At 34.1% G+C, this 26,381-nt stretch overlaps 1 protein-coding gene across 4 annotated transcripts in view; it reads left to right on the top strand.

Annotated features, from left to right (window-relative positions):
• Positions 1 to 26,381, top strand: part of KPNA1 (karyopherin subunit alpha 1) — a 92,462-nt gene that overhangs the window by 12,703 nt on the left and 53,378 nt on the right. For 2 of the 4 annotated variants that reach the window (XM_012544554.3, XM_031959732.1), the window contains exon 2: positions 16,742 to 16,875. In XM_012544554.3, coding sequence (XP_012400008.1) covers positions 16,747 to 16,875 — 129 coding nt within the window. In that variant the 5' untranslated portion in view covers positions 16,742 to 16,746. Of the gene's footprint in view, positions 1 to 16,741; positions 16,876 to 20,453; positions 20,785 to 21,018; positions 21,122 to 26,381 lie in introns of those variants that run through there. The other 2 variants (XM_031959734.1, XM_031959733.1) reach the window with 2 other exon arrangements.

Here is a 26,381-nt window from a genome sequence, read left to right as displayed (position 1 = left end):
ATTAAGCTATTTTCAAGGTGTAGGAACTATTTTATATTATTTTGTGTTTCATATACCATCGTAGTGTTAATTCATCAAAGATATGCTAGAACTAGTAGTATGGAAGCAAAATAACAAAGTTCCTGTCTTTTACATTCTTTAAATTCTTTTGGGGAAGAGAAAAAGTATGACAAATAGAACATGAACAACTTGGGGAAATTAGGGCAAGATGTTAAGGGAAAAGTGGTACCTGTGCTGAATCCTAAGGAAGCTGAGGATTCTGTCAGGATTATGAAGGATATGAATTCTAGGCATGAGGGAGGGTGGCATGTGAAGTACACAGAGGAAGGGTAGAATGATCTGTGAAATATAGAATGCATAAAATGAAAACCTATCAGAGGGCAAAAATGTTGGAGGGGATGTGGGAAAACTGGGACACTATTGCATTGTTGGTAGAGTTGTGAAATAATACAACCATTCTGGAGAGCAATTTAGAACGATTCCTAAAGGACTATAAAACTGTGCACACCCTTTGAACTAGCAATTTCACTATTGGATCATAAAAGAGGAAAAGAGCCCACATGTGCAAAAATGTTTATAGCAGCTTTTTTTGTGGTGGCAAGGAATTGGAAATTGAGTAGATGCCCATCATTTGGGGAGTAGTTAAATTATGGTATATGAATGTGACGGGATATTTCTTTTCTATAAGAAATGATGAGCAGGTTTATTTCAGAAAAGCCTGGAAAGACTTAACATGAACTGATAGTGATAGAAGTGAGCAGAACCCAGGAGAACATTGTACATAGTTATAGCAAAACTATGTCATGATCATTTATAATAAACTTACCTGTTCTCAGTGATCCAACACAATTCCAAAAGACCTGGGATGGAAAATGCTATCTGCATCCAGGGAGAGAACTACTAAGACTGAATGCAGAACAAAGCATAGTATTTTCACCTTTTTGGTTGGTTGGTTGGTTGGTTGCTATTTCTTTCTTGTGGCTTTTCCCTTTTCTGATTTTTCTTTCATAACATAACTAATATCGAAATGTGTTTTACGATTGTACATGTATAATCTATATCAGATTGCTTGCTGTCTTGGGGGAGATGGAGTAGGGGAGGAAGGGAGAAAAAATTTGGAACTCAAAATCTTTTTTTTTTAAATATGATTTTTTTTTATTTTGAAAAAAATTTCTTTACAACATTATCTCTTGCACTCACTTCTGTTCTTTTTCTCTCCTTCCCTTCACCCCCTCCTTCAGATGGCAAGCAGTCCTATATATGTTAAATATGTCACAGTATATCCTAGACACAATATATGCATGCAGAACCGAACAGTTCTCTTGTTACACAGGAAGAATTGGATTCAGAAGGTAAAAACAACCCGGGAAGAAAAACAAAAATGCAAACAGTTTACATTCATTTCCCAGTGTTCTTTCTTTGGGTGTAGCTGCTTCTGTCCATCATTAATCAATTGAAACTGAGCTTAGATCTTCTCTTTGTCAAAGAAATCCACTTCCATCAGAATACAAACTCATACAGTATCATTGTTGAAGTACATAATGATCTCCTGGTTCTGCTCATTTCACTCAGCATCAGTTCATGTAAGTCTCTTCAAACCTCTCTGTATTCATCCTGCTGGTCATTTCTTATAGAAAAATAATATTCCATAACATTCATATACCACAATTTACCCAACCATTCTCCAATTGATGAGCATCCATTCATTTTCCATTTTCTAGCCACTACTAACAGGGCCGCCACAAATATTTTGGCACATACAAATCCCTTTCCTTCTTTAGTATCTCTTTGGGGTATAAGCCCAGTGGAACTCAAAATCTTAAAAAAAATAAATGTTTAACGATCTGTACTTGTAATTGGACAAATATAAAATACTGTTGAGGAAATTTTTTTTTAATTTAAAAAACTGAAATATAAAATGTATGAAGGGGAATAATAAATTTGTAATGGCAGACTGGGAGCCAGATTATAAGGATTTTAAGCACCAGGCTGAGGAATTTGCATTTATGCTACTGGCAGGAAGCATCTTGAGTGGCATAGTCAGATATATACTTTAGTAAGATTATTTTGGCAACTATGAGGAATGGATTGTAGAGAAGAGGGATTAGAGGAGGCAGATGGATTAAGAAACTATTGAAATAATCCATAAAAGGTGATGAGGGTTTGAACTAAGATTGTGACACTTTAATGCAGAGAAAGGGACAGATTGTGAAATCTTTTTCAACTGAAGAAGTAGTAGGAAATGGCATTTATGGGAAGAAGTAACAATTAAGGGAAAGCGAAGTCAAGAATAACTTCACAGTTAACACATTTGAGTAACTAGGGAAATGATGGTACCCTCAACAGAAATAGGAAAGTTTGGAGAAGCAGTGTTAGGAGGAATTCAGTTTTAAACATGCATGCTTAATTTGTGATTCCAGTGGATATCCAGATAGAGAAGTACAGCAGCTAGTTGGTGATGGAGGATTGAAATTAGGGGGAAAAAAATGAGGTCTGAATATATAGATTTGGGAATCACCTGCATAAACATGATATCAAATTCATGAACACAGATAAATCAAGGACAACAATACTTAAAAAATTTGAACTGGCTAATAATCTGGCAAAGGAGAAGGAGCATTGGAAGATAGAGATCAGTATTATAGAATCTCTTAAGAAAAGAGAGGCTACAGGAGAAAAGAGATGATCAGTAATTACATAGGCTACAGAAATATAAAAAGGATGAATTCCAAGAAAAGGCCATTAGAGTTAGTAGTTAAGATACTTGGTAACTTTCTAGAGAAAAGTTGCAGTTGAATATAGTGATCAATTCTAATGGATGTGACTCTTCTCAACTGTGAGACAATTCAAACCAGATCCAATGATCTTGTGATGATGAGAGCCATCTACACCCAGAGAGAGGATAGTGGGAACTGAATGTGGATCACGACATAGCGTTTTCACTTCTTTTGTAGTTGTTAGCTTGAATTTCATTTTCTTATTTGTTTTTTTGGTCTGATTCTTCTTGTGCAGCAAGATAATTGTTTGAATACTTATGCCTATATTGGATTTACATATATTTTTACCATGTTTAACATATATTAGATCACTTGCCATCTAGGAGAGTGTTTGGGAGAAAAGGGGAAATTGGAACATAAGGTTTTATAAGGGTCAGTGGTGAAAAATTATCCTTGCATATATTTTGAAAATAAAAAGCTTCAATTAAAATGTTTTTAAAAAAGAAAAAGAAAAATTTCTTGGGAAATAAAAGAGAGGGAGAAAAGTTCTAGTTGGATGGAATGGGAAGCCAGCTTGGTAGAGGTGTTTGAGAAGTGAGTCAGTGGGAAGGAAGTTGAACGGAGTGGGGATGAAGAGGTAGTAGAAAACTCTTCTTAGAGGTGAGACATTTGGTGATAGTTTAAAGGATGATAGTTTCACATTGGATGAAAGTAAAAGGTTTTTTGTTTATATGTGTGTGTTGTGTGTGTGTGTTTTTAAGGCAGGGGATATTTATAGGAAGAAAGGGAGCCAATAGATAGGAAAAGACTGAAAAAATGAGGGGGGCAACTACTTGGAGATAGAATGAGATAGTTTAGGGGTCTTGAAGAAAAGAGAAGTTTGCAAATATAGCTTTAGGGAAATATTGATAGGAAATCAATCAGTGAAGAATTTAAAGTATTTCTCTTGAGTGAGTAATCATTTGAACTTATTATAAGAGTTTGCAAATAATTGAGTTATCATGATTGACTTTAGCTGTAATAGGGGCAAAAAGAATATTGATGATGGAGTTAACTCATAATTAAGGATTAGTAGAGCATGAATGAAGGAAACACAAGGAAACAAGAGATTAAAGGATGGAGGAAAGTGATCAGATGTTCAGTCATTTACTATCCTTGTGTTCTGTGATTCCCCCTGCTGTTGGTGCTGCCATTGCCAACTTCAAGGCAAACAGCCAACGTTGCTTCAGCTGAGCTCTTAGCTCAGTTTTTATTTCTCAACTTCAAAATTAACTTTAAAATTCTAAGGGAGAAAAATGAAGCCAAAGCAGTGCTGATGATTTAGAGAACAGAGGTCTGTGTGGACAGCATAGGATATATAACAAGGTGCTTGGGGAAGTAAAATTAAGAATATGTGACACTTGATTGTACATTAAGAGTGAAAGGGAGTAGCAAGTCAAGGATACTCACTGAGCTTGTGAAACCTGAGGGATGAAAATAAAGACATTCGATTTTAAGTGTTTGGAGTTTGAAATGATTATGAAACATCTAAATAGAGAAGTCTGGAAGGTAGTTGGAGATTTTGATGGGAAGTTTAGAAAAAAATAAGATAATAAACGAATACATGTGAGTAGTTGAGGTTATTGAGACTATAGAGATAGAGGAGAGAACACATAACATGAGAAATGATTTAGCAAAGGAAGACAGAAGTATTAATCAGATAAGAAGAGAACAAAGATAGAAGAACAGTGTCACAAAAATCAGATTATTCTGAAAGAGGAAGATGGAATAGTCAATAGTATCAAATACTCCAGCGTGGTCAAGAAAGATGAGAAAAGATAATTGAATTCAGCAATTAAAAGATTATTGGTCACTTTCAAAAGGGAAATTTGAGTGAATATGGTTAGAATTAGACTGTCAAGAATTGCAAAGTGATTAGGAAGTGGAGGTATTGTTATTTATAAGTTTAGACTATTTTTTCCTAGATGTTTTTGTTGTGCCCAGAAGAAGCAAAAAATTTGATAGCTTGAGATGAGTGAAAATATTTGGTTTTTTAAGTTTAGAGAAAGATCATGTGTTTGTTGCAAGGAACATATTAATGGATAAGAAGTTGCAAATGATAGAGAGAAGACAAAAGTGAAAAGGAGACCAAAGGCAAAAGTTAAAGGGGTTGGAACCAGCAAAGAGAAGGGCTACTTAATCTTCATTCTTTAGAGCAAAGGTAGGAAAAAGGGGGTGGGGGTTGATCATTGCAATTTTAAGTGTGGAATTGGGAAGGAGAGGGAGCTTAGGATGGAGATGTTAATTTTTTTCAGTATTATAATGTGAACTCTTTTGCTGAGGGAAAAGCATTGGTTACTTAACAGGAGAGAAAGATCTCAAGGGAGCATCATCTTCAGGGAATAAGCTGAATAGTGTGCGAATAGAATTAAAATTATAAAAGCGAACAAAAAGTCAGAATAAGTCATTGCTGCACTCCAGTTCAATTTAGCAGTTAAAGTCTGTAGATATTGGGATAGGGGCTAGCTCTAGCTAGCTAAGAGCTCAGCTGAAGTAACATTGACTGTTTGCCTTGAATTTGGCAATTGCAGCACCAACAGGAGGGGGGAACCAATTAACACAAGGATAGTAAAATGACTGAACATCTGATCAGAAAGAGATTCCAGGAGACAACCACTGGGCTATTAGTATGGGATGTACATCTGGCTCCATATGACAGCTCAATATCCTATTTTTATCTAGTTTCATGTTGCATTTCTAAGGAGGAGAGGAGCAATTGTAGTCCCAAGGGACCAGGGGCCCTACTGAGGTGAGGATTACAGTGTAGAACAGGAGGGGCAGTGATCAGACCTTTCCTCAGATCACACCACCTCTGAAGCAGTAAAAGTCTACAGGCTCCCATAACAAGCCACAGAAACTCAGGCTGGCCATCCCCTACCAGAGGTGAGCACAATTTAATTCTAACAAAATCCAGTTTAAAAAAAATAGGCTGGAAAAAACAACAAAGAACCTGACCATAAAAAGTTCTCAGGTGATAGGGGAAACTCAAAGACACAAATTCAGAAGAAAACAATTTGAAACTATTTAGAAGTAAATAAAGTGTCAGAGGAAAATGCAGATTGAATACAATTCCAACAAGAATTCCTAGAAGAGTCAAAGAAATTTGTTTATAAATGTCAAAAAAAATTTGTTAAATCAAGTAATAAAGGTAAAGGAAAAATTGGGAAAAGAAATGAGCACATCACAGATTAGCTCCTGAAAGAGGTTCCAAAATGAAAACTCTCAGAATACCGTATCCTAGTTCTGGGAGCATCCAGGTCAAAGAATACATACAAGTATACACAAATACCATGAAATCACAAGATTTAGTGACTGCCACTATAATTGAGCAGAGGACTTGGAAATATTTCCAGAAGGCAAAAGGAGCTAAAATTAGCAACCTGACAAAAGTGAATATAATCCTAGAGAGGAAATAAAGGATATTTAGTGAAATAGAGGACTTGCAAGCATTACTCATGAAAGGAGCAAAGCTAAATAGAAAATTGACATTTATATAAGATTCCAGAGAAGGATTAAAAAGGTCAACATGAATAAGAAATCATAAATAATTTAAGATTAAACTATTTTATCCCTATGTGGAAGGAGGATACATCACTTTTTGGGGTCAGAAGGAACACTTGGAGTTAAGTGATTTCCCAGAGTCACAGCTAATTTGTCTGAGCCTGAATTTGAACTCAAGTCATCTTAACTCCAGGGCTGGTGCTTAATCCACTGTGTCATCTAGCTTCCCGCTTGTAACTAAATATTAATAATTTTATCATCAAGGCAATTAGGAATCTATTTAGAAGATAGGTGTGAGTATTGAGTTGGAATGATTTAAAAAAAAATTGAAAGTTGAGAAAGAGCGGGGAAATTTTTCTGCTACAAGAGTAACACAAGGAAGAGTTTTTGCAGTGAAGGAGAAAATGAGGGGGAACAGGCAATACTCGAACCTCCTCTTCCTCACTAGTTCAAAAAAGTGGCAATATATACACATATAGAGTTGGGAGTAGGAGTTCATCTTATCCAACAAGGAAGTAAGAAAACAATGAACTAAAAGAAAGGAGGGGGTACAGTGATAAGAGGATAGATTAAAGGAAGCAGTGATCAAAAACTACAAGGGACAGTATCAAAAAAAAAAAAAGGGAGATAAATGAAGAGAATAGGGTGAAGGGAAATAACATTCATAATTGTGAGTATAAGTGGATCACTCGCTCATAAAATGGAGCCAAGATAAGTTTAAAAATTGTCAGTTTCTAGGAGCTAGAGAAGATTATAAGATTCTGACACAACCTTAGGAAGAGCTTTCATAAGACTGGCTAGGGATCCAGAAAACAAGCTAGGACCCAGGCACAGAATCATTCAACCATCAGCAAACAAGCATCTACTCTGTGCAATCTCTGGAGGTTAAAAAAGGAGGTAAAAGATGATACCCTGTCCTCAAGGAGCCTCAAGAAAAAAATCAAATTTGAAAGACAACATACCTATATATATATATATATACTAAGAAAGAAACTATATAGAGAGGTAAGTAGGAATTAACAGAAGGAAGCACTAGAATTAAGAGGGATTGAAAAAGGTTTTCTCTAAAAGATGGGATTTTAGTTGGGTCAGTAGTTGGAGTAGAAAGGGGAAAGCATTCCAGGCATGATTGACATCCAGCAAAAATATCTGGAGCTGAGAGAGTATCTTATTTATGGAGTAGCCAAAAATCCATATACTTAGTGGCGAGAGTACAGTGTAAGAAGACTGAAAAAGTAGAAAGGGATTTGGATATGAAGGACTTTAAAAGACAGTGTTTTGTATTTACTTCTGGAGACTATAAGAAACCACTGGATTTAATTAAAAAATATATTGAAAATTTTCCCTTCCCTGCCCCCAGAGAATCATGCATCTAGTAACTTTGAGGATCTTGACTTTTTTCTTTTTTTTAAAGTTACAGCAAAAAACCATTATTTGAAATATTCCATATATCTGGGACACGTCTGCAAAAGTGTATGTGTTAAGAGTTTTTTGTTTTTGTTTTTTTTCATATCTCTTCTTTAGGGCCAGGTTTGTTTTTTGGATTTTTGCAACATTCATTTGAAATTTTGTGGTTGAAATTGTTAAAAGCCCTTTACAGCCTTATTCTAGCTTATCTTTTCATTTTCACTGAATATTACTATTACTCCTATATTCTTATCACCCAGCCAAATTTGCTTTTTCACCGTTACACATAATAACATAAAAAAACAGTATTTACTTTTTCTTGGTGCCCTTGCACTGGTCACTCCTCACCTCCCTTGTAAAACATGTACTCTTCATCTTAGTAAATAATTTGTTAGTTGATTGATCAGGTTGTTTTGATGCTAAGCCAGATTGTATTTTCTCAGAATCAAAATTGAAAGTCATTATATGGGGCCCACAGAAAGTAGTTAGCAGGTAGAGTTAACTACTCAAAAGTAAAGAGTATGGAGCATAAAACAGACTTAGCTAAAATAAGATAATATTTGTAAGAAGTTTTTAGTATAGTGTCTGGAATATAGTAGGGACTATATACTTAACCCATTCTCCTTTTCTCCTCTACTTCAACATATTTTTCTGCCAGAATTCAAATTTGTTGGTTGTTTCTTATTTTGGTATTCCCTCAGTTAGGACTAATATCCTGAATTTTAGTCTTGACCATTACCTTCTAGATACTATCCCAAATCATCTACTTTGTTTAATCCCCAACTTTTTCTTGATTTTCCTGGTCATGCCTTTTTCCCTGCCTCTGAACTTCAGAGACTTCATGTTGACATTGTAATTTACTTTTGTGGTGTATGTGAACTTAGCTTAAGGTATTAGAAACAAAAATAATTACAACACAGTATAATTTTATAAAAGAGAGGGCATGTGATTTCATCAGTATGTGGAATTTTTCCCACTAGATCACATTTGTCTGACTTAGTAGCTTACACTTAGGAAGTTGTCTAAGTCACAGGGAGGAAAATTGCTAATGGTCAGTCATCAAATTTTATTTGCCTCAGATTATCCTGTTTCTGCATGTTTTTTAAACTATATTGAATTGATAAGTCATTCAATTCCATCAAATTTCAGAGTTGTAAAACTTCAGGATTTCAGAGATAGAACTTGGCAATTATATGTGGTTATTTTAGGAAGGTTGCATCCAAGGTCAAATATTTGCAAAACTGGAATCTAAGGTCCCTTTTCCTAACATATATTCAACAAATAATGTCACAAAGAGATGAGCATGACTGAAAAAATGACTGAACAAGAAAATATAATGTGACAGAATGAGAATGAAAAAGAGCAAATAATTTCTTAGTTTGGGCTTCAAAACCCTCCTGAAAGGAACTTGGAAAACTAATCCCCCAAGACCACACTTTGAGATCAATTACTCTTTCTTGATATAGAAAAATTTGGAAGAGAGGGATGATTTTGAGTAGAAAGATGAATTGTTTAAGTTATATTGAATATGAAATTCTTCCGAGGTATTCATGGATATGAATGAACAGGCAGTTCTGAAGTTTAGGAGAATGGCGGAGAGCAGGATCTATAGATCTTGGAGTCATCTTAAGAGTTGATCATTAAACCTCCTGGAAGGTTTTGAGTTCACTTTTTACAGAGAATAGAAAAGATGGCCTAGGACCTCAAAGCACCTCATGGGATACTTGTATAATTAAGGCTTGTAATACCAATAATGATACCTATATGAGCTCATTGTCATCATTGTAGCAGTTAGTATTTTCATAGCACATACTATATGCCAGGCATTGTGCTAAGTGCTTTACAAATATTATCTCATTTAATCTTTACAACAATCCTGAGAGTAGGTGCTATTTATTAAGCCTATTTTGTAGTTTTAGGAAATTGAAGAAAACAGATTAATTGATTTGCCCAATATGATGTAGCCAGGAAATGTCTGAGTTAATTTGCTTATTCCAGACCTAGTGCTCTATTCCCTGTCCCACCCAGTTGCTTTATAAACAGGACAAAGTGTCCATAGTATGATATATAGTTGAATTGACTGCTAGTCATAATATGATGTAACAGTTCAGTGGACAATATTCTGGTCCCAGAACTGAACAAGAGGAGAAGTTAGGTATTTAGAGGAAGGGAGATTTCTTGGACAGTACGCATGCTCCAACTAATATGCATTCAGTTCCAAAATAGCTAAAGCTAAATTCATGGCAGGAATACATCCATCAATGAAGGCATAGGCCCTTCAAAGTATAGAAATGCTCAGCAATTAGGTTTACATAAACATGTATTCAAAATCAATTTGTAAAGGGACAATGTGGAAGAAAATTGTGAAGTGTAAGACTTAATTACCATTTGGTACATACTATATGTTCTTATGTAATGATTGAATAATTCCTTTTTTAAAGAGTTCAATTCTTTTTAAAATCACCTTATATTTATACACAGAACCAGTTCTCTTTTCATTGTACTATTTTCCCTGTTCTACATATTAACTTATGATATTCTCATGATCTCCAAGTTTAGTAACTATCAAAAAAAAACTCTTCATTTATCTTGGACTTCAACTGCCTACTAGGCTTTTTGAAGTCTAAAGATGTTTCTTTTTTTTTCCTCTACCAAGAAAAGCAAATCATCTTGTTAAAAAGAGTTCCACCTACTCTCCATTTTTGGTTATCATTCCCTTCTCTTAAGCAATTGCCTATTCCTTCTGGAGTGCCTCCCAGTGGCTATCCTCCTTAGCTCACATACTTATTTATGAGTTGATCCACTTATGTGGAAAGGCAGCTATCAAGGTTCAAGATACTTTGTATGTCCCCACTTCTTTTAAACTCTATAGTTCAAGTGCCTCCATCAATTTACACTTAACTTTAATAGCCCTACACCCAATTATCTCAAAGAAGGAAACACTAAGATAGCATAGTAAGAACAGTAGATACATATCTCTCCACCCCCCTTCACTAAACCTTGGACGCACTGTGCCACCAATATACTTAGCATTAATGGGAAAAGTAACTATGCCTGAAACTCATGCCTATTAACACTACTTGTGCAGAGCCCTTTGTTCTTTTTCCTTGGGTCTTCATGCTTCTTCCTTCTGGACATAACATTGTTTTATGCAAAAATGCTTCAAATACATCTTTTTTTCATTGATTAGATTCAGATTTTACACCTTGAATATCTTTGCTTCAAATACATTATTTCATTCCTTTTGGTGATTTCTGATTATATAGTATAATGTATGGTAGCTTTGTATCTATATCTGAAGGTTTTCTAGTCACTTGCATAATGTTATTTATCATTAGAATCACTAAATTTATGTGTCTTGGAGTTTGAATTAAGTTTGTGTTTTTATTTTTCTCTCCTGGATATGATCTGTACATTCTTTTGATTAGTGTTTTGTTTTCTTTACTCAAGAGATTCTGGTTCAGAAGTTTTTTCCTATTATTTATTGCATTTTAGTGTTGAAGTTTTTGACTTGTCATGGTTGGCCTATGATCCTTAAATGGTTTCTAGGCACCATCCTGTCTTAGAGATTAATGTATTTTGCTTTTGTTTAGAAATCATGTGTTCTTTTTAATTTACTGAATTTTAAAGAGATCTACTATAGTAGTTTTGAGTTTTTTCTATTATACTAATTATTTCTGTTTTCCAGGCCATAAACCTATCATTTATTCCTGGGTTTTTTTTACCCCCTCTGAGATTGATTTTCTCTCTTGAATCATTCTGGAAAATCCTGTTGTGGCCATCATATCTTTTGAACATTTATCCTGAAACTATTCTGTAACATTTTTTTTCTTTTGATCAGTAGATAACTATACATTCTCATTGTTCTTGTTAGAACTTTTTTTTTTTCCCATCAGTGGGATAATTAAAATCATTATTTGGTTCTTAAGAGATTCCATCCTTCCAGGGCTGAATTAGTGGGCTGTGGTAATTAGGGGTCCTATCTGAGCTTTTCAGAATCTTTTTTTCTCAGATCTAGGGTATGTATCAGATTATGCTCAACTTTTCATTCCTTATTTCAATACTTTGATGCTAAATATTACCGAACAAAAAATTATAAGTCTGAAGCCTGAATAGCTGGTGTGTCTTTATTTATTTGTTTGTTTGTTTGTTTTTATTTAATAGCCTTTTATTTACAGGTTATATGCATGGGTAACTTTACAGCATTAACAATTGCCAAACCTCTTGTTCTAATTTTTCACCTCTTACCCCTCACCCCCTCCCCCAGATGGCAGGATGACCAGTAGATGTTTAATATATTAAAATATAAATTAGATACACAATAAGTATACATGACCAAACTGTTATTTTGCTGTACAAAAAGAATCAGACTCTGAAATATTGTACAATTAGCCTGTGAGGGAAATCAAAAATGCAGGTGGGCATAAATATAGGGATTGGGAGTTCAATGTAATGGTTTTTAGTCATCACCCAGAGTTCTTTCTCTGGGTGTAGCTGGTTCAATTCATTACTGCTCCATTGGAGATGATTTGGTTGATCTCCTTGCTGAGGATGGCCGGGTCCATCAGAACTGGTCATCATATAGTATTGTTGTTGAAGTATATAATGATCTCCTGGTCCTGCTCATTTCACTCAGCATCAGTTCGTGTAAGTCTCTCCAGGCCTTTCTGAAATCATCCTGTTGGTCATTTCTTACAGAACAATAATATTCCATAATATTCATATACCACAATTTATTCAGCCATTCTCCAACTGATGGACATCCATTCAGTTTCCAGTTTCTAGCCACTACAAAGAGGGCTGCCACAAACATTCGTGCACATACAGGTCCCTTTCCCTTCTTTATAAAATCTTTGGAATATAAGCCCAGTAGTAACACTGCTGGATCAAAGGGTATGCACAGTTTGATAACTCTTTGAGCATAGTTCCAAACTACTCTCCAAAATGGTTGGATTCGTTCACAACTCCACCAACAATGCATCAATGTCGCTGGTGTGTCTTTATCAGTTACTGGTGGTAATCCTCTTTGAATTTTAGCAAAGCTTATTCTTAACAGTGAACATAAGATTTGTCATCATTAATTTCCTTTCTGGTTAGTATAGGATGTATTAGAACTTAAGCTATGTTGACACAGGCTTTAAGAAATCTGTCATTTCTGTGCCATGATGAGCTGTCATAGTGGTTCTTGGTTATTAGGTTTTTTTTTCTTATATGTTTTGTTTGGGCTAAGACCTAAAGCCTTTTTTTCTAGTTGAGATCACTTAACTTGTTGATATTAAGTTCTATCATTGAGACTGTGCTTTGCAGTTGATTAACTTAGCTTAATTTTAATTACATATACTGGTGAATATTTTAATATTGATAACCAAAGTAGAATTAAATCTAAAATTTTGAATTAACTGTTGTTACCAAAGGATTTAAAGAAAACTTCTTTAAGTGATTCAGAAAAAGATAATAGGGAACCTAAGGAAATGCCATGCAACTTAATTTCTTCCAAGCTTTATTCAGTAGAGATTCATCTCCTTATTTGTGCCTTTCAACCATTAAATTTTTTTTTTATTTAATTAATGGGCTACAGCGAAAAAATTCTGGGAGATGACTAAAAACCATTACATTGAATTCCCAATCCCCATATTTATGCCCACCTGCATTTTTGATTTCCTTCACAAGCTAATTGTACAATATTTCAGAGTCCGATTCATTTTGTACAGCAAAATAACGGTTTGGTCATGTGCACTTATTGTGTATCTAATTTATATTTTAATATATTTAACATCTACTGGTCATCCTGCCATCTGTGGGAGGGCCTGGAGGGAAGAAGGGGAAAAATTGGAACAAGAGGTTTGGCAATTGTCAATGCTGTAAAGTTACCCATACATATAACCTGTAAATAAAAGGCTATTAAAAAATAAAAAATAAAATTAAAAAAAATTAATTTATGGGCTAAACATTTCCTTAACACAGTATCATTTAAAAACAATTGTACAAGAACCTATAAATCTTATAACTTGCTATTCCTTTTAAATATATAATAAAGTTATAGCTTATAAATTTCTTTTTTCCTTTTTTTTCTCCTCCTTCCCTCTCCCCTGAGATGACCATCAGTTTCTTATAGTCAGAATGAATTCCAAAATAACAGCTTTCCTTCAGTGGAATAGGTTAGGTTCACAGGACAAAATAGTCAATGACTATAGTAATCTAGTGTTTAATAAGCCCAAGAGAAGAGCCCAGTTTCTGGGATAAGAATTTGACAAAAATTGCTGGGCAAATTGGAAAATAGTGTGGCAGAAACTAGTCATTGACCCACATCTGACAACCCTATACCACAAGTAGATCAAAATGAGTTCATGATTTAAACATAAAGAATGATATTATAAGCAAAGTTTATAACCCAGATATGTGGAGAAGGAAGGATTTGTAGCCAAAGAAGATATAGAGTACATTATTGAATACAAATTGGATAATTTTGATTATATTTAAAAATTTTTTGTACAAATAAAACCAATGCAGACAAGATTACAAGGGAAGCAATAAACAGGGAAACCATTTTTAAAAATTCAAGGGTTCTAATAAAGGCCTCATTCCTAAAATATATAGAAAATTGACTCAAATTTATAAGAATTCAAGCCATTTTTCAATTGATAAATGGTCAAAGGATATAAACAGACAATTTTTAGATGAAGAAATTAAAACCATTTCTATTTATATGAAAAGGTGCTCTAGATCACTATTGGTCAGAGAAATGCAAATTAAGATAACTCTTGATTTACTACTACACACCTTAGATTGGATAAGATGACAGGAAAGATAATGATAAATGTTGGAGGGATGGGGAAAAAATTGGGACACTAATACATAGTTGGTGGAGTTGTGAGCCGTTTCAGCCATTCTGGAGAGCAATATGGAACTATATCCATAGGGCTTTCAAACTGTGCATATCCATTGATCCAGCAGTGTTTCTACTACGCTTGTATCCCAAAGAGATCATAAAAAAGGGGAAAGGACCCACATATGCAAAAAATGTTTTTGGCACCTCTTTCTGTAGTGGCAAGGAACTGGAAACTGAGTGTGTGCCCCTCAGTTGGAGGATGGCTGAAAAGGTTATGATATATGTATAGAAGAATTGCACATATTTAACATAGGTTGGATTACTTACCATCTAGAGGAGAGATAGGGGGAAGGAAGGGAAAAAATTTGGAACACGGGGTATTACAAGAATGTATGCTGAAAATTATCCATGCATATGGTTTGAAAATGAAAAGCTTTAATTTAAAAATAAAAAGTATAAAAAACTTAACAATAACAGCTTTCCATATTATCATCTTCCCTTCTTCCATTTACACTTTAGGAACCTGAATCTCACAATTAAGACTCTCACAAATAGATTAAACAACTTGACCAAAGTTATATATATGGTAAGAATCATTAAGACAAGTCAAGAATTTATCATATGCTCTACTTTTGAAAGAAAAAAAAAAAGATCTAGCCAATGTCTAGGTTGAGTACCCTATCTCTACATGCATACATATATACACACACACATATGTGTATGTGCTGTGTTTGTAATTTGTGTCTGAAAGAAATATCGAAATTTTTCCTTTTGACTGTGTTTTAGTATATTCCAGTCACAATATCTCTTCTCTTTTCTACCACATTTCTGTTCCGTTTTATGAATTTCCTCTCATGAATATATTTTAATACTTTGTACAAATCTGTTGCTGTTTGAACTTATGTAATTGTTGATACTGATTTAGACTTGCTGCTTTGAAATGCCCCAGACCCTAAATGTTGCCCACATCAGGAAATCCCAATAATGTAATATAACATCTTAACTTGATTTATTTTGAATGTATTACTCTATGTAGGTTTACTTGTGAAGTCATGAGGAAAACTGCCTTTTTATTTCCTGCCAGATCCTTTCCAGATAGGTACATCATTAATTTGGTTAACCTATTAGACTATGATTTTTATCCGAATATAATAATTCTGGAGAACACACACTGAGTCACTAGAAAATAAATCTTGGAAAATTAACTGATTTAGTTTTGAGGTTTAGGGTTTTTTTTCTCTTCTTTAAATGCTTGATGATTTAACAGTGAAAGGCTTCCTGTATTTATTTATAGCTGTTATTAGAGTGCTGGTGTGTCTTTATCTTCTATATTCCTAAAAGTGTTAATAGCAAGGTAATGTTAGCCAATTTTCTTTAAGCAAATTTGTGGGTGTAGGAGTTATATAAAGGTACCTGGAACATAGAGATAGGAAATTACAGGTGCAAAGAAGCAAATGCTGAAGTGTGCTTAAACGGTGTGTACCTTGTACTGATCTTTTTTTTTTCTCCTTGCTTTCCCAAAAAGTATTTTTTTTTTTCTAGTTTGCAACACTACTATCCCAGTAAACCCCCTGCTTGAAAGAGCCTTTTGGTTTCTTTTGATCCCCCAATTTTGTCAGTTCAGACTATTTTTACTTTGGGCTCCCTTCACTTGTGTTTCATGTTCTAATTGTCTAACTTTTAGTGTCTTCTGCCTCATTCCCAATATTTTCTTTCTTTTTAAAAAGCCTTTTGTTAGGTCTAGAGCCTAAACAAACCTAAAAGCATTTTCTTTCCTAGTGATAATTACTTATTAATCTGTTGATAATCATTTCTAGTATTTAAATTATGTATGCTTACATTAGCTTAAGTAGACTAAATAAATATGTAGATATCAGATAAACAAAGATGAATAAAATTTAAAAATTGGAGGTTACCTGCTTCTATCTTTACTGGAAATGGTTGAGGAAAGCTGCTTTAAGGGGTTCAGAAAAAGTAGGGCATTTGGGGAAAATAATACAATTACTTCTGCCATGTATACTCATTTTAGAAATCTCAGAATTCCTTGAAACTGATTTCCAAGAAAGCTTGGAAACTTAGTTTGCCTGTCCTTTTGTTGGAAATAACACCTTTAAAGATAAAATAAACCTTAGTTTTAGACTCAGTTTTTGGCACAGAGCCATTATTATACAGTATAGAAAACACATTTCAAAGCAGTTTTTTCCAAGAAAACTTCTGTGCTGAACTCACTCTCAATGTAATATTGCAGAAATCATGACCACCTCAGGAAAAGAGAACTTCCGCCTGAAGAGTTACAAGAACAAGTCCCTGAATCCTGATGAGATGCGCCGCAGGAGGGAAGAAGAAGGACTTCAGTTACGTAAGCAAAAAAGAGAAGAGCAGGTAAATATTTTATCTTTATTAATTTGTTATAGTTTGCTATACCAGGATAAGCCTAAAAGAAAGCAAAGTCATTTTGTGCCTTTGTTCATGGTTTTACATACTTAACTTATCTTATATACTCTTAGGCCAGCTATTTGTGAAGGCAGTTTCATACTGTAGCTCCCTAAATCACTGAATTACAGATCCATCTTACTCCCTTTATGACCCAAAGTGCCTTCTTGTTTTTTTCTATCAAAACTTCTAGAAGAGTCTTTGTTCTAAGTTTCTTTTTAGAATAGTTGGTTCTTTTTAGAGCAGCTGGAACTTTTGGGACAGAATTGTAAGGTTCTCAAGCCTAGGAGAGAGAAGGAATGAAGGCTAAAAAGAGACAGATTGATGCTACTTTTTGCCAATTGTGGGCAAATCTAAAAAGGTTCTAAGAAGGATAGAGACATCTGAGACTTGGCTTATGACACAACATGTGGTATAACATACTTTTCCTTTTTTTTTTTTTAATTTTTAAAAATATAATAGTTTTACTTTCCCAATAACATTTGATAAAGTAGCCTTTAACATTTATTTTTCTAAGATTTTGAGTTTTAAATTTTCTTTTCTTTATTCCTCACTTAACTTGCTTCTTCCCTAAGACAGCAATCTTATATAAGTTATACAGTCATTTTACATATATTTCCATATCAGTCATGTTTTCCCAAAAAAGGCATTTTATTTCATTAAATATTTCTCAATTACATTAATGATCATTTTTAAGATTGTGAGTTACAAATTTTCTCAGTCCCCTTCTAGAGAAGGCAAGCTGTTATTATTTGTCCTTTGTTCTCGAAACAGGACTATGCAAAGTCAAAAGAGCCATTTAGAGCAAGGGCAAGATATGGATTAGGATGACTGGAGATGGTGCTGGATGTGATGACAAGCAATTTGATGATGGATTATATGTGTGAAGTCATGCAAAAAAAAAAAAAAAGAAGAACAAAAAAAACAGTTTTTAATTAGTATGCTTAAGTATTCATCCAGAGTTCATCAATTCTCTCTCTGGAATTAAATCCTGTTTTTCTTCATGCATCCTTTGGAATTGTCTTGGATCACACTGTCTTCATCAGAGTAGTGAAGTCTTTCACAGTTGGTTATCTTTACAATGTTGCTGTTAACAGTATACAATATAACCAGCTTTTTTTTTTTTAATCTATACATGTCAGCCATACTTAGTAGATTCTTTGTAGAGAAGCTTTTTTTTTTTTCAAGTTTATATTCATTAATATTAAATTGCAATTTGTAAACAGAATGCAAAGTTGATTACTGTGTGCCAAAAAAAATTTTTTTTATGTGTTTGGTTGCCCAGTTACTTTTCCTCCATTTATTTGACTTCTTTCACAATAATGGATAATAATAATCATATGTATTTACCTTGACTTTCTGGGAAACAGAGCATTTTCCTATTACACAAGACAATTACCTTTCTCTTCACCAGTTTTGTTTTTTTTAAATTGTTGTTGCTTTAACTACCTCACATCTTCATAAAAATCACCTTCAGATTACTGCACATGATTGTGATTGGATGTATACACATTCAGACAAGGAGTCTTATGATAATCCTTTTGACATCTAGTCCTCAGTGCATGAATCTTTCTATAGCTGTTGACTGGAATTCATTGTACCTGCTTAGTGTCATGCAAATTTAGGACTAATTTCAAGTGAATGGCATACAACTCTAGGATGTGTTAGAATGGTTTTTTTAAAAGCAAAGCACAACATTGAAGGGAATAGACAGGTACAGTTGGGGATACAGTTACATGTGACTTCTGTTGCCTCCCTCTGTCCTAGTGACAGCATGTTGGGTGATAATTCAGACAAGTAGCAGCTAGATTTTTTTTGTGTGAAGGCCTAAAGAACAGGGGGCCTGGGTTTATTTACAGAGATTTTTTTAGACAAAAGTCCTGCTTTGATGGCAGTCATGTTGCTAGTGGGCCAAACAGAATGAACCAATAGCAAAAGGAGAGAGAGTTTCTAATACAGAAGCCCTACTTAGTATGAGAAAGGTGAAATAACTTTGTCACATCCATAAGATTGCTAGAGTTTCAATTGTCAGCTCTAATTCTAGGTGCAGTTTGAACCTTAAGTGTATCTGAGTTATATAATAGGAGATAGTCCTAGGAAAGTGGAGCCTTAGATTCCTCTAGCTATTCACTTGGTCACTGCTAGTTTCATGTAGTGCTATATTATTGGGGATGCATTTTTGATGCTACAATTCCTTAAAATTCAACGTTTGGGATGTAGAATGAAATAGCATGTTTAACATGCTTTTATATTAGAAAATTTCCAAAACAATTCTTTTTTGAATGGTTAACACCATTGATTTGTGTAAAATGACTTGACTGTTAAAACTATTAATACTATGGTATACCCTTATTTAGGCTAGAATTCTATTTCAAATTTAACTTATTTTGTTTGCATCATCTTTATAAACACAGCTTATTCAATTGTCTAGGCCTTCTAATATGTCTGCAATAGTGTAGCATACAGATTTTTTTTCCAGTCTAATAACAAAAGTGGTGAGCATCATTGCACAATACAAGTTTATTTTGGAACTTAATTCCATGATCCTTCCAGTTACTTCATATCATCTGTCTGACAATATCATTGGCTTCTGTCAACTCAACCTTTTTTTTTTTCCTTCCCTGTTGAGGGTCTTATGAGAGATGATGTTTCAGAATTAGCAGGGAAAGCAGAGGTTGTTTCAATGATCAGCCATTTGGCAGAATGTCACTGGGAAGGCAAACCTCTCAGACCAAAGTAAAATTTTGGTAAATGATTCTGACATGTGTTGTTTTGCTTATTATTCAAAATATACAATATTAGTAATACTGAAGATGGAATAATCACTGTCTCTTTTTGTAAACAGGCTGATACATGAGTCTTTGAAGGTAATGTAACATTGTTGAAAAGTAGATAATAAACCTCTGTTTCCCTTTCCCATCAGTTGTTTTAATCAGTTCAATTTTTGACATAAGTCCTTATCTAGTGCTTTATTATGGAATAGAAGTGACATTGATTGAATTCTAGAAAGCTTTGCCAATGAAACACAAACTATAGTGAATTGTATTTTTTTTTTAATAGTGAGTTGTATTAAGCTGAAACAGCTTTAAACACAGTCTTACTTGTAGCCTGCATCAGCTTATTCAAGAGTTAAATTAGTTAGACTAGCCCAAGTATGGAAAATCACCACTAGGTGATGATTTATTATTTCTAGGGTTGTCATAGCTTAACAGAAATATAAAGTAGTCTTCAGTTGTGTCTTTTCTTCTGAACATCTACAGTGAAGTAACAGAGGATATTTAGAATCACAATTTTTAGATAATTTATAAATGTTATTTAACTAATGATACTCTAAATGTAAGGTCCTTATGTGAATCTCACATGATGTTTCTAAGTAGTATATAATAGATTAATGGATTTAGGAAGACATAAATTGAAATCTACTTTCAGACACTTCTGGGTTTTATGACTCTGGACAAGTCACTTAACCTTTCTTAGAATATGAGAAGGGAAATAAATCAGATTCTGAAGGACTTTAAAAGTTAGATAGGTTTTTATATTTGATTCTAAAGATAATAGAAATTCTCTCGAGTTAATGGGAGAGAAGGTAACACGGGCAGAACTGCTTTACAAAGATTAGTCACTTCAGTGGAGCATGTAGAGAAAGACTTATGACAAGGAGATCAACTAGAAATCTATTGCAGGCCTGAAGAGATGAATGCCCTCACCATGGTGATTGTTGTGTAACTGGAGAGAAAGGAATGTATATGAGCAGTATTATGAAGGTAGAAATGACAAGACTTGGCAATAGGTGGATATTTGGAATGTGTGTAAGGAATCAAGAATAACACTGAAGGTGTCTGGCAGGATGGTGTTCTAGTAGGTTAATGCTTCTTTGACAGTAATAGGACATTTAGAAGATAGGAAGATTTTGGGGGAAAGATAAATTCTCTATTAGATATGTTGAGTTTGATACTTGCAGTATATCCATTTTGAGATGTCAAGGAGGCAACTGGTGATGATCTTTGGTGGGTGGGTGAGTGTGTGTGTGTCTGTGTGTGTATGTATTAGCTTCAATGAGATGATAATGGGACCTGATGAGATCACCAAATGAGATAATATATAGTGAGAAGAGAAGTGGACCAGGGACAAAGCCTTAGGGAATACCTACTATTAATGGACAAGCAAAGGAGACTAAAAAGGAATACTCAACCAGGTAGGAGGGAAAACTAAGAGAGAGTAGTGTCCTAAAAACTTCAAGTGAAGAAAGTATCCTGAAGAGAGGGAGATACTGTTTAAGATTGCAAAGAGGTTAAGGAGACTGAGCATTGAGGGAAAAGGCCATTAGATGTGACAATTTAAGAGATCATTTGTTAAATATCAGGTTCAATTGAAAGATGGACTTTATAAGTCATTCTGTAGACAGGGAGAAGAAAAGAAGAGGAGACCCCCAGTAGTAAGATAGACTTTTTAAGTACTTTAATCAAGAAAAGGGAAAGTGAAAGAATGGTAATAATCAAGTGAAAGTTTTTTGAAGATGCTGTAGACCTAGGCATATTAGACATTAGAGAAGCAGCCAGTAAAGTAGAAAAGAATAAAGGTTAGTGAGAAAATAGGGATGAGAAGGGATGGGAGGGAAACTGCTGGAGAAGCTGGGATGGAAAGAACTATGGAAAATGAATGGGAATTGAGACATATTGTTTTCATCTCTTTTTTTTTTCCCCTTTCCTATGGTTTTTCCCTTTTGTTTTGGTTTTTCTTTTACAAGATGACAACATGGAAATATGTTTAAAATGATTGTACATATATAACCTGTATCAGATTACTTGCTATTTTGGGGAAAAAGGAAAAACAAATTTAGAACTTCAAATCTTACATGTTGAAAATTATCTGTAAATGTAATTGGAAAAAATAAAATATTTTTAAATGAAGAGGGAAAACAAATGATGGAATGGGATGGCATGTACGAAGAAGAGTTTTCCTTGGTAAGGAAAAGTATTGATTTAACATTCTTTACTCACCGTTCCACTATTGCTACACACTCATTGACTACACTGTCTGAAAATAAATGGTATGGTTCTTAGGTGACATCTATGAAATCTTGTTCTAAATTTTCTTGGAGTTTTTAAAGATCATGATGCTATGTTCCAGTTGACTACATTGCCTAGCTTTTGGGGATCACAGGATATATTCCCTGCTTTAAGAAAAGGAAACTTGTTAGTAAATATGTCATTTAGAACTAATAGTATATGTCCATTACTTTTAAATTATTTTCTTTATGCTTTTTGAAGTTATGATTATTAGTTAGCTAACTTTTAAATTTTTTTCTTTATCTCTTTTCACTGTGTTCCAGCAGTAGTATTAGAATTATCTTATTCAGGAGGAACTTTTAATGGTTGATACTTGGCATTTTTTAAATGTTAAAATTATCTTTTTATACTCACACTTTTAGCATTTTGAAATGATTGCCATCTTACTGTCATAAATGAGTCATGAGACCAAATCAGTGCTTTATAATAACTTGTGGTAATTAAAATTCACAAAGATCAAGCTGCTGCTTTTCTGATATAATCAAGAAAACATGAGGGTTTTTAAACCTGCTTGACAAATATTGTTATGCTTATAAAGTCATGCTGTCCATATAATGGAAGTTGTGTACTGTTTAATTTTTCATTACTGTACATGAGATAACAAGTTAAATCGAATAATTTTACAAATAGTAGTCACCAAAAATGAAAACCTTTTGTGTATACCATATCATTTTCTTTTTCACTTGGAATGCCTTTCCTTTGTTTAGTTGCTGAAATCTTAAGTTTTTGAATTGCCAATTTTTTGGGGAGAGATCTTTTTTAAAAAATCACTTTCATTATCAACCAGATGCAGAGTGAAGTGAGTAAAGCAAGAACAGTTTATACAATTGAGCAAGAACAGTTTTTACAATTGACAACAATATGAAGAAAAATAATTTTGCAAGACTTGAGAGCCCTCATTAATGCATTGACAAGCTACAATTCCAGAGGATTACAGGATTACATGTTATTTGTCTCTTGACAGAGAGATAATAGCTTCAACATGCAGAATGAGACATGTGCATTTTTGGTTTTAACATTGTAGGAGTATATTTTTCCTAACAAAAGTTCAGTAAAATTAACCAACATCAAATGAGTCTGACAATAAATGTTCTTTTCTTTTAATTTTTATTTTCAGTTCCAAATTTTCTTCTTTTTTATACCCCTTCTCATATTCAATAAGAAGACAAGAAATTTGATACCCATTTTATTTATATATTGCACATACACATATGAAATCGTACAAACCATATTTCCATATTAGCCATGTTATGAGGGAAAAAGCAAGAAAAGTCCACAGTCTGTTTTTCCATTGAAAGTAGGGGAATACATTTTTAATCCCTTCTTTGAAGCCAAGTTTGGTGTAATTATAATTAGAGTTTTTAGTTTTTTTTTTTTTCCACTCATTAGTTTATTTGCATTTCCATTGTAGTCATTGTGCTTATGTTTTCATGATTCTGTTTACTTCACTTTGTATCATTTATAAGACTTCTCAAGCTCTTCTGTATTTTTGATATTCACCATTTCTTTTAGTACAATAATTATATATTATTATATTCACATACCACAGTTAAGCCATTTCCCTAATCACTGGGCATAGTCTTTACTACTACAAATTGTGATGTTCATGCATTTTTTCTCTTCTTCCTCCTGCACACCTTCTCACCTCTATCATTTTGTCATTTACTTCCTTAGGATATATCTTTAGTAATGGAATCCTTGGGTCAAAAGGATATGGTCACTTTAGTAACTTTTAAAATCAATCCCAAATTGCTTTCTGGAATGATTAGACTTAATTCAGCTATAATATTCTTGGGAGTTTTCATCTTGCAATCTCAAGAGGTGATCAGTGGATTCTTTCAATTCTATTCTTTGGTTCTATATCAGGGCAGTTTTCCTTGATAATTTCTTGGAAGATGATGTCCAGACTCTTTTTTGATCATGATTTTCAGGTAGACCAATAATTTTAAAATGATCTCTTCTGGATCATTTTTCCAATGAGAAATTTCACTTTTTCCCCCATTTTTTTGGTTTTGTCTTATTGGATCTTGATTTCTTATAAAGCCATTGCTTCCATATGCTCAGTTCTAATTTTTAAGGAATTATTTACCTCATTGAATTTTTGTACTTCCTTTTCCAATTGGCTAATTTTGCCTCAATAGCTTTTTGGGTTTCTTTTGCACCACTGTCAATTATTTTTCTAATTTTTCCTCTGTCTCTCTTATTTGATTTTCAAAATCCCTTTTGAGCTCTTGCATAGCCTGAGACCAATTCTTATCTTTCTTGGAGGTTTTGAAAGTAGGAGCATTGACTTTGTTGTCTTCTAAAGAGTATGTGTTTTGTCACCATAGTAATTTTCTATGGTCAGAAACCTTGTCTGTTGTTTCCTCATTTTCCTAGCCTATTACTTGGCTTTTAACTCTTTGCTAAAGTATAGCTCTATTTCCAGGGTGGAGGATGCACTATCCCAAGTTTCAAGAGTGTTGTGCAGCCTTTTATCAAAGATCCTTCTAGGGGCCTGACCACAAGCCCTGTTTTCTGCCCTGGAACAGTTAGGAGTGACTTCATCCCACTGTAGCTGTTAAGATCTAGTGTGCTAAAGCAACAGTCCTACTTTGCTAGCACTGGGGCCGGGGCTGGGAATGAGTGCAAGATTCTTACCCTTACCTTTTTTGCTGACCTTCCAAGTTCTCTGGGCTGAGAGGTCTGGAAGCCACCAGTATTGCTGCTGATTTAGAGGTCCCTAGACCTATTCCTGCTTTATTGGAATGGGGCTAGAACTGGGACTGGTATTGGGGCCCAGGCTGCACTAGTATGGCCTACACTGGGATTGAATAGTGGACTTCCATCTTTTCGGTTGACCTTTTAAGTTATATTCAACCAGAAAATGTCCTACTTTGTCTACTCTGATGTGCTAAAATTGGTTTAGAGTCATTTTAAGGAATTTGGAATGGTTTTGAGGAAAGAATGGTGAGTTTCTGCCTTTACTCTGCCATCTTGATTCTGCCTCCCGTGGTAAGACTAATTCAGAACTCCACCAAAGTCTGTTAGAGTTCTTGTCTTTGTATATCTCTAATATAGACCAATTATATCATTTGTAATCTACCTTTTGTGATTGATTCTATCACTTTTTTGACTAAGAATTCACCCCAGTTCTAGCTCAGAAAAAGTATCTGATCTTTTTCTTTTCTTTTTTTTTTTTTTATGCTGTAGTCTTTAATGTAAGGGTAACATAGTTGTTTTAAGAATATATTGCTATACGCTATACCAATCAGACTCCCAAAAAACTATTTTAATGACCTAGAAAAAATAACAACAAAGTTCATATGGAAAAACAAAAGGTCAAGAATTTCAAGGGAATTAATGAAAAAAAAATCAAATGATGGTGGCTTAGCTGTACCAGATCTAAAATTATATTATAGAGCAGCAGTTACCAAAACTATTTGGTATTGGCTAAGGAATAGATTAGTTGATCAGTGGAATAGATTAGGTCCAAGGGATAAAACAGTCAACAAATATAGCAACCTAGTCTTTGACAAACCCAAAGATCCCAGCTTTTGGGATAAGAACTTACTGTTTGATAAAAATTGCTGGGAAAATTGGAAACTAATATGGCAGAAACTAGGCATTGATCCATACTTAACACCGTACACCAAGATAAGGTCAAAATGGGTTCATGACCTAGGCATAAAGAATGAAATTATTAATAAATTAGAGGAACATAGGATAGTTTACCTCTCAGATCTGTGGAAGGGGAAGGTCTTTATGACCAAAGCAGAACTAGAGATCATTACTGATCACAAAATAGAAAATTTCGATTATACCAAACTGAAAAGTTTTTGTACAAACAAAACTAATGCAGACAAGATTAGAAGGAAGCAATAAACTGGGAAAATATTTTTACAGTCAAAGGTTCTGATAAAGGCCTCATTTCCAAAATATATAGAGAATTAACTCTAATTTATAAAAATCAAGCCATTCTCCAATTGAAAAATGGTCAAAGGATATGAACAGACAATTCTCAGATGAAGAAATTGAAACTATTTCTAGTCATATGAAAAGATGCTCCAAGTCATTATTAATCAGAGAAATGCAAATTAAGACAACTCTAAGATACCACTACACACCTGTCAGATTGGCTAAGATGACAGGAAAAATAATGATGATTGTTGGAGGGATGTGGGAAAACTGGGACATTGATTCATTGTTGGTGGAGTTGTGAAGCTAATCCAACCATTTTGGAGAGTAGTTTGGATCTATGCTCAAAAGTTATCAAACTGTGCATACCCTTTGATCCAGCAGTGTTACTACTGGGATTATATCCCAAAGAGATTATAAAGAAGGAAAGGGACCTGTATGTGCACGAATGTTTGTGGCAGCCCTTTTGTAGTGGCTAGAAACTGGAAA

The sequence above is a fragment of the Sarcophilus harrisii genome, chromosome 3, assembly GCF_902635505.1.
Source record: "Sarcophilus harrisii chromosome 3, mSarHar1.11, whole genome shotgun sequence".
Taxonomy (NCBI): Eukaryota; Metazoa; Chordata; class Mammalia; order Dasyuromorphia; family Dasyuridae; genus Sarcophilus; species Sarcophilus harrisii.
Note: the sequence above shows the minus strand (reverse complement) of the source record. Positions and strands in the feature narration are given on the sequence as shown.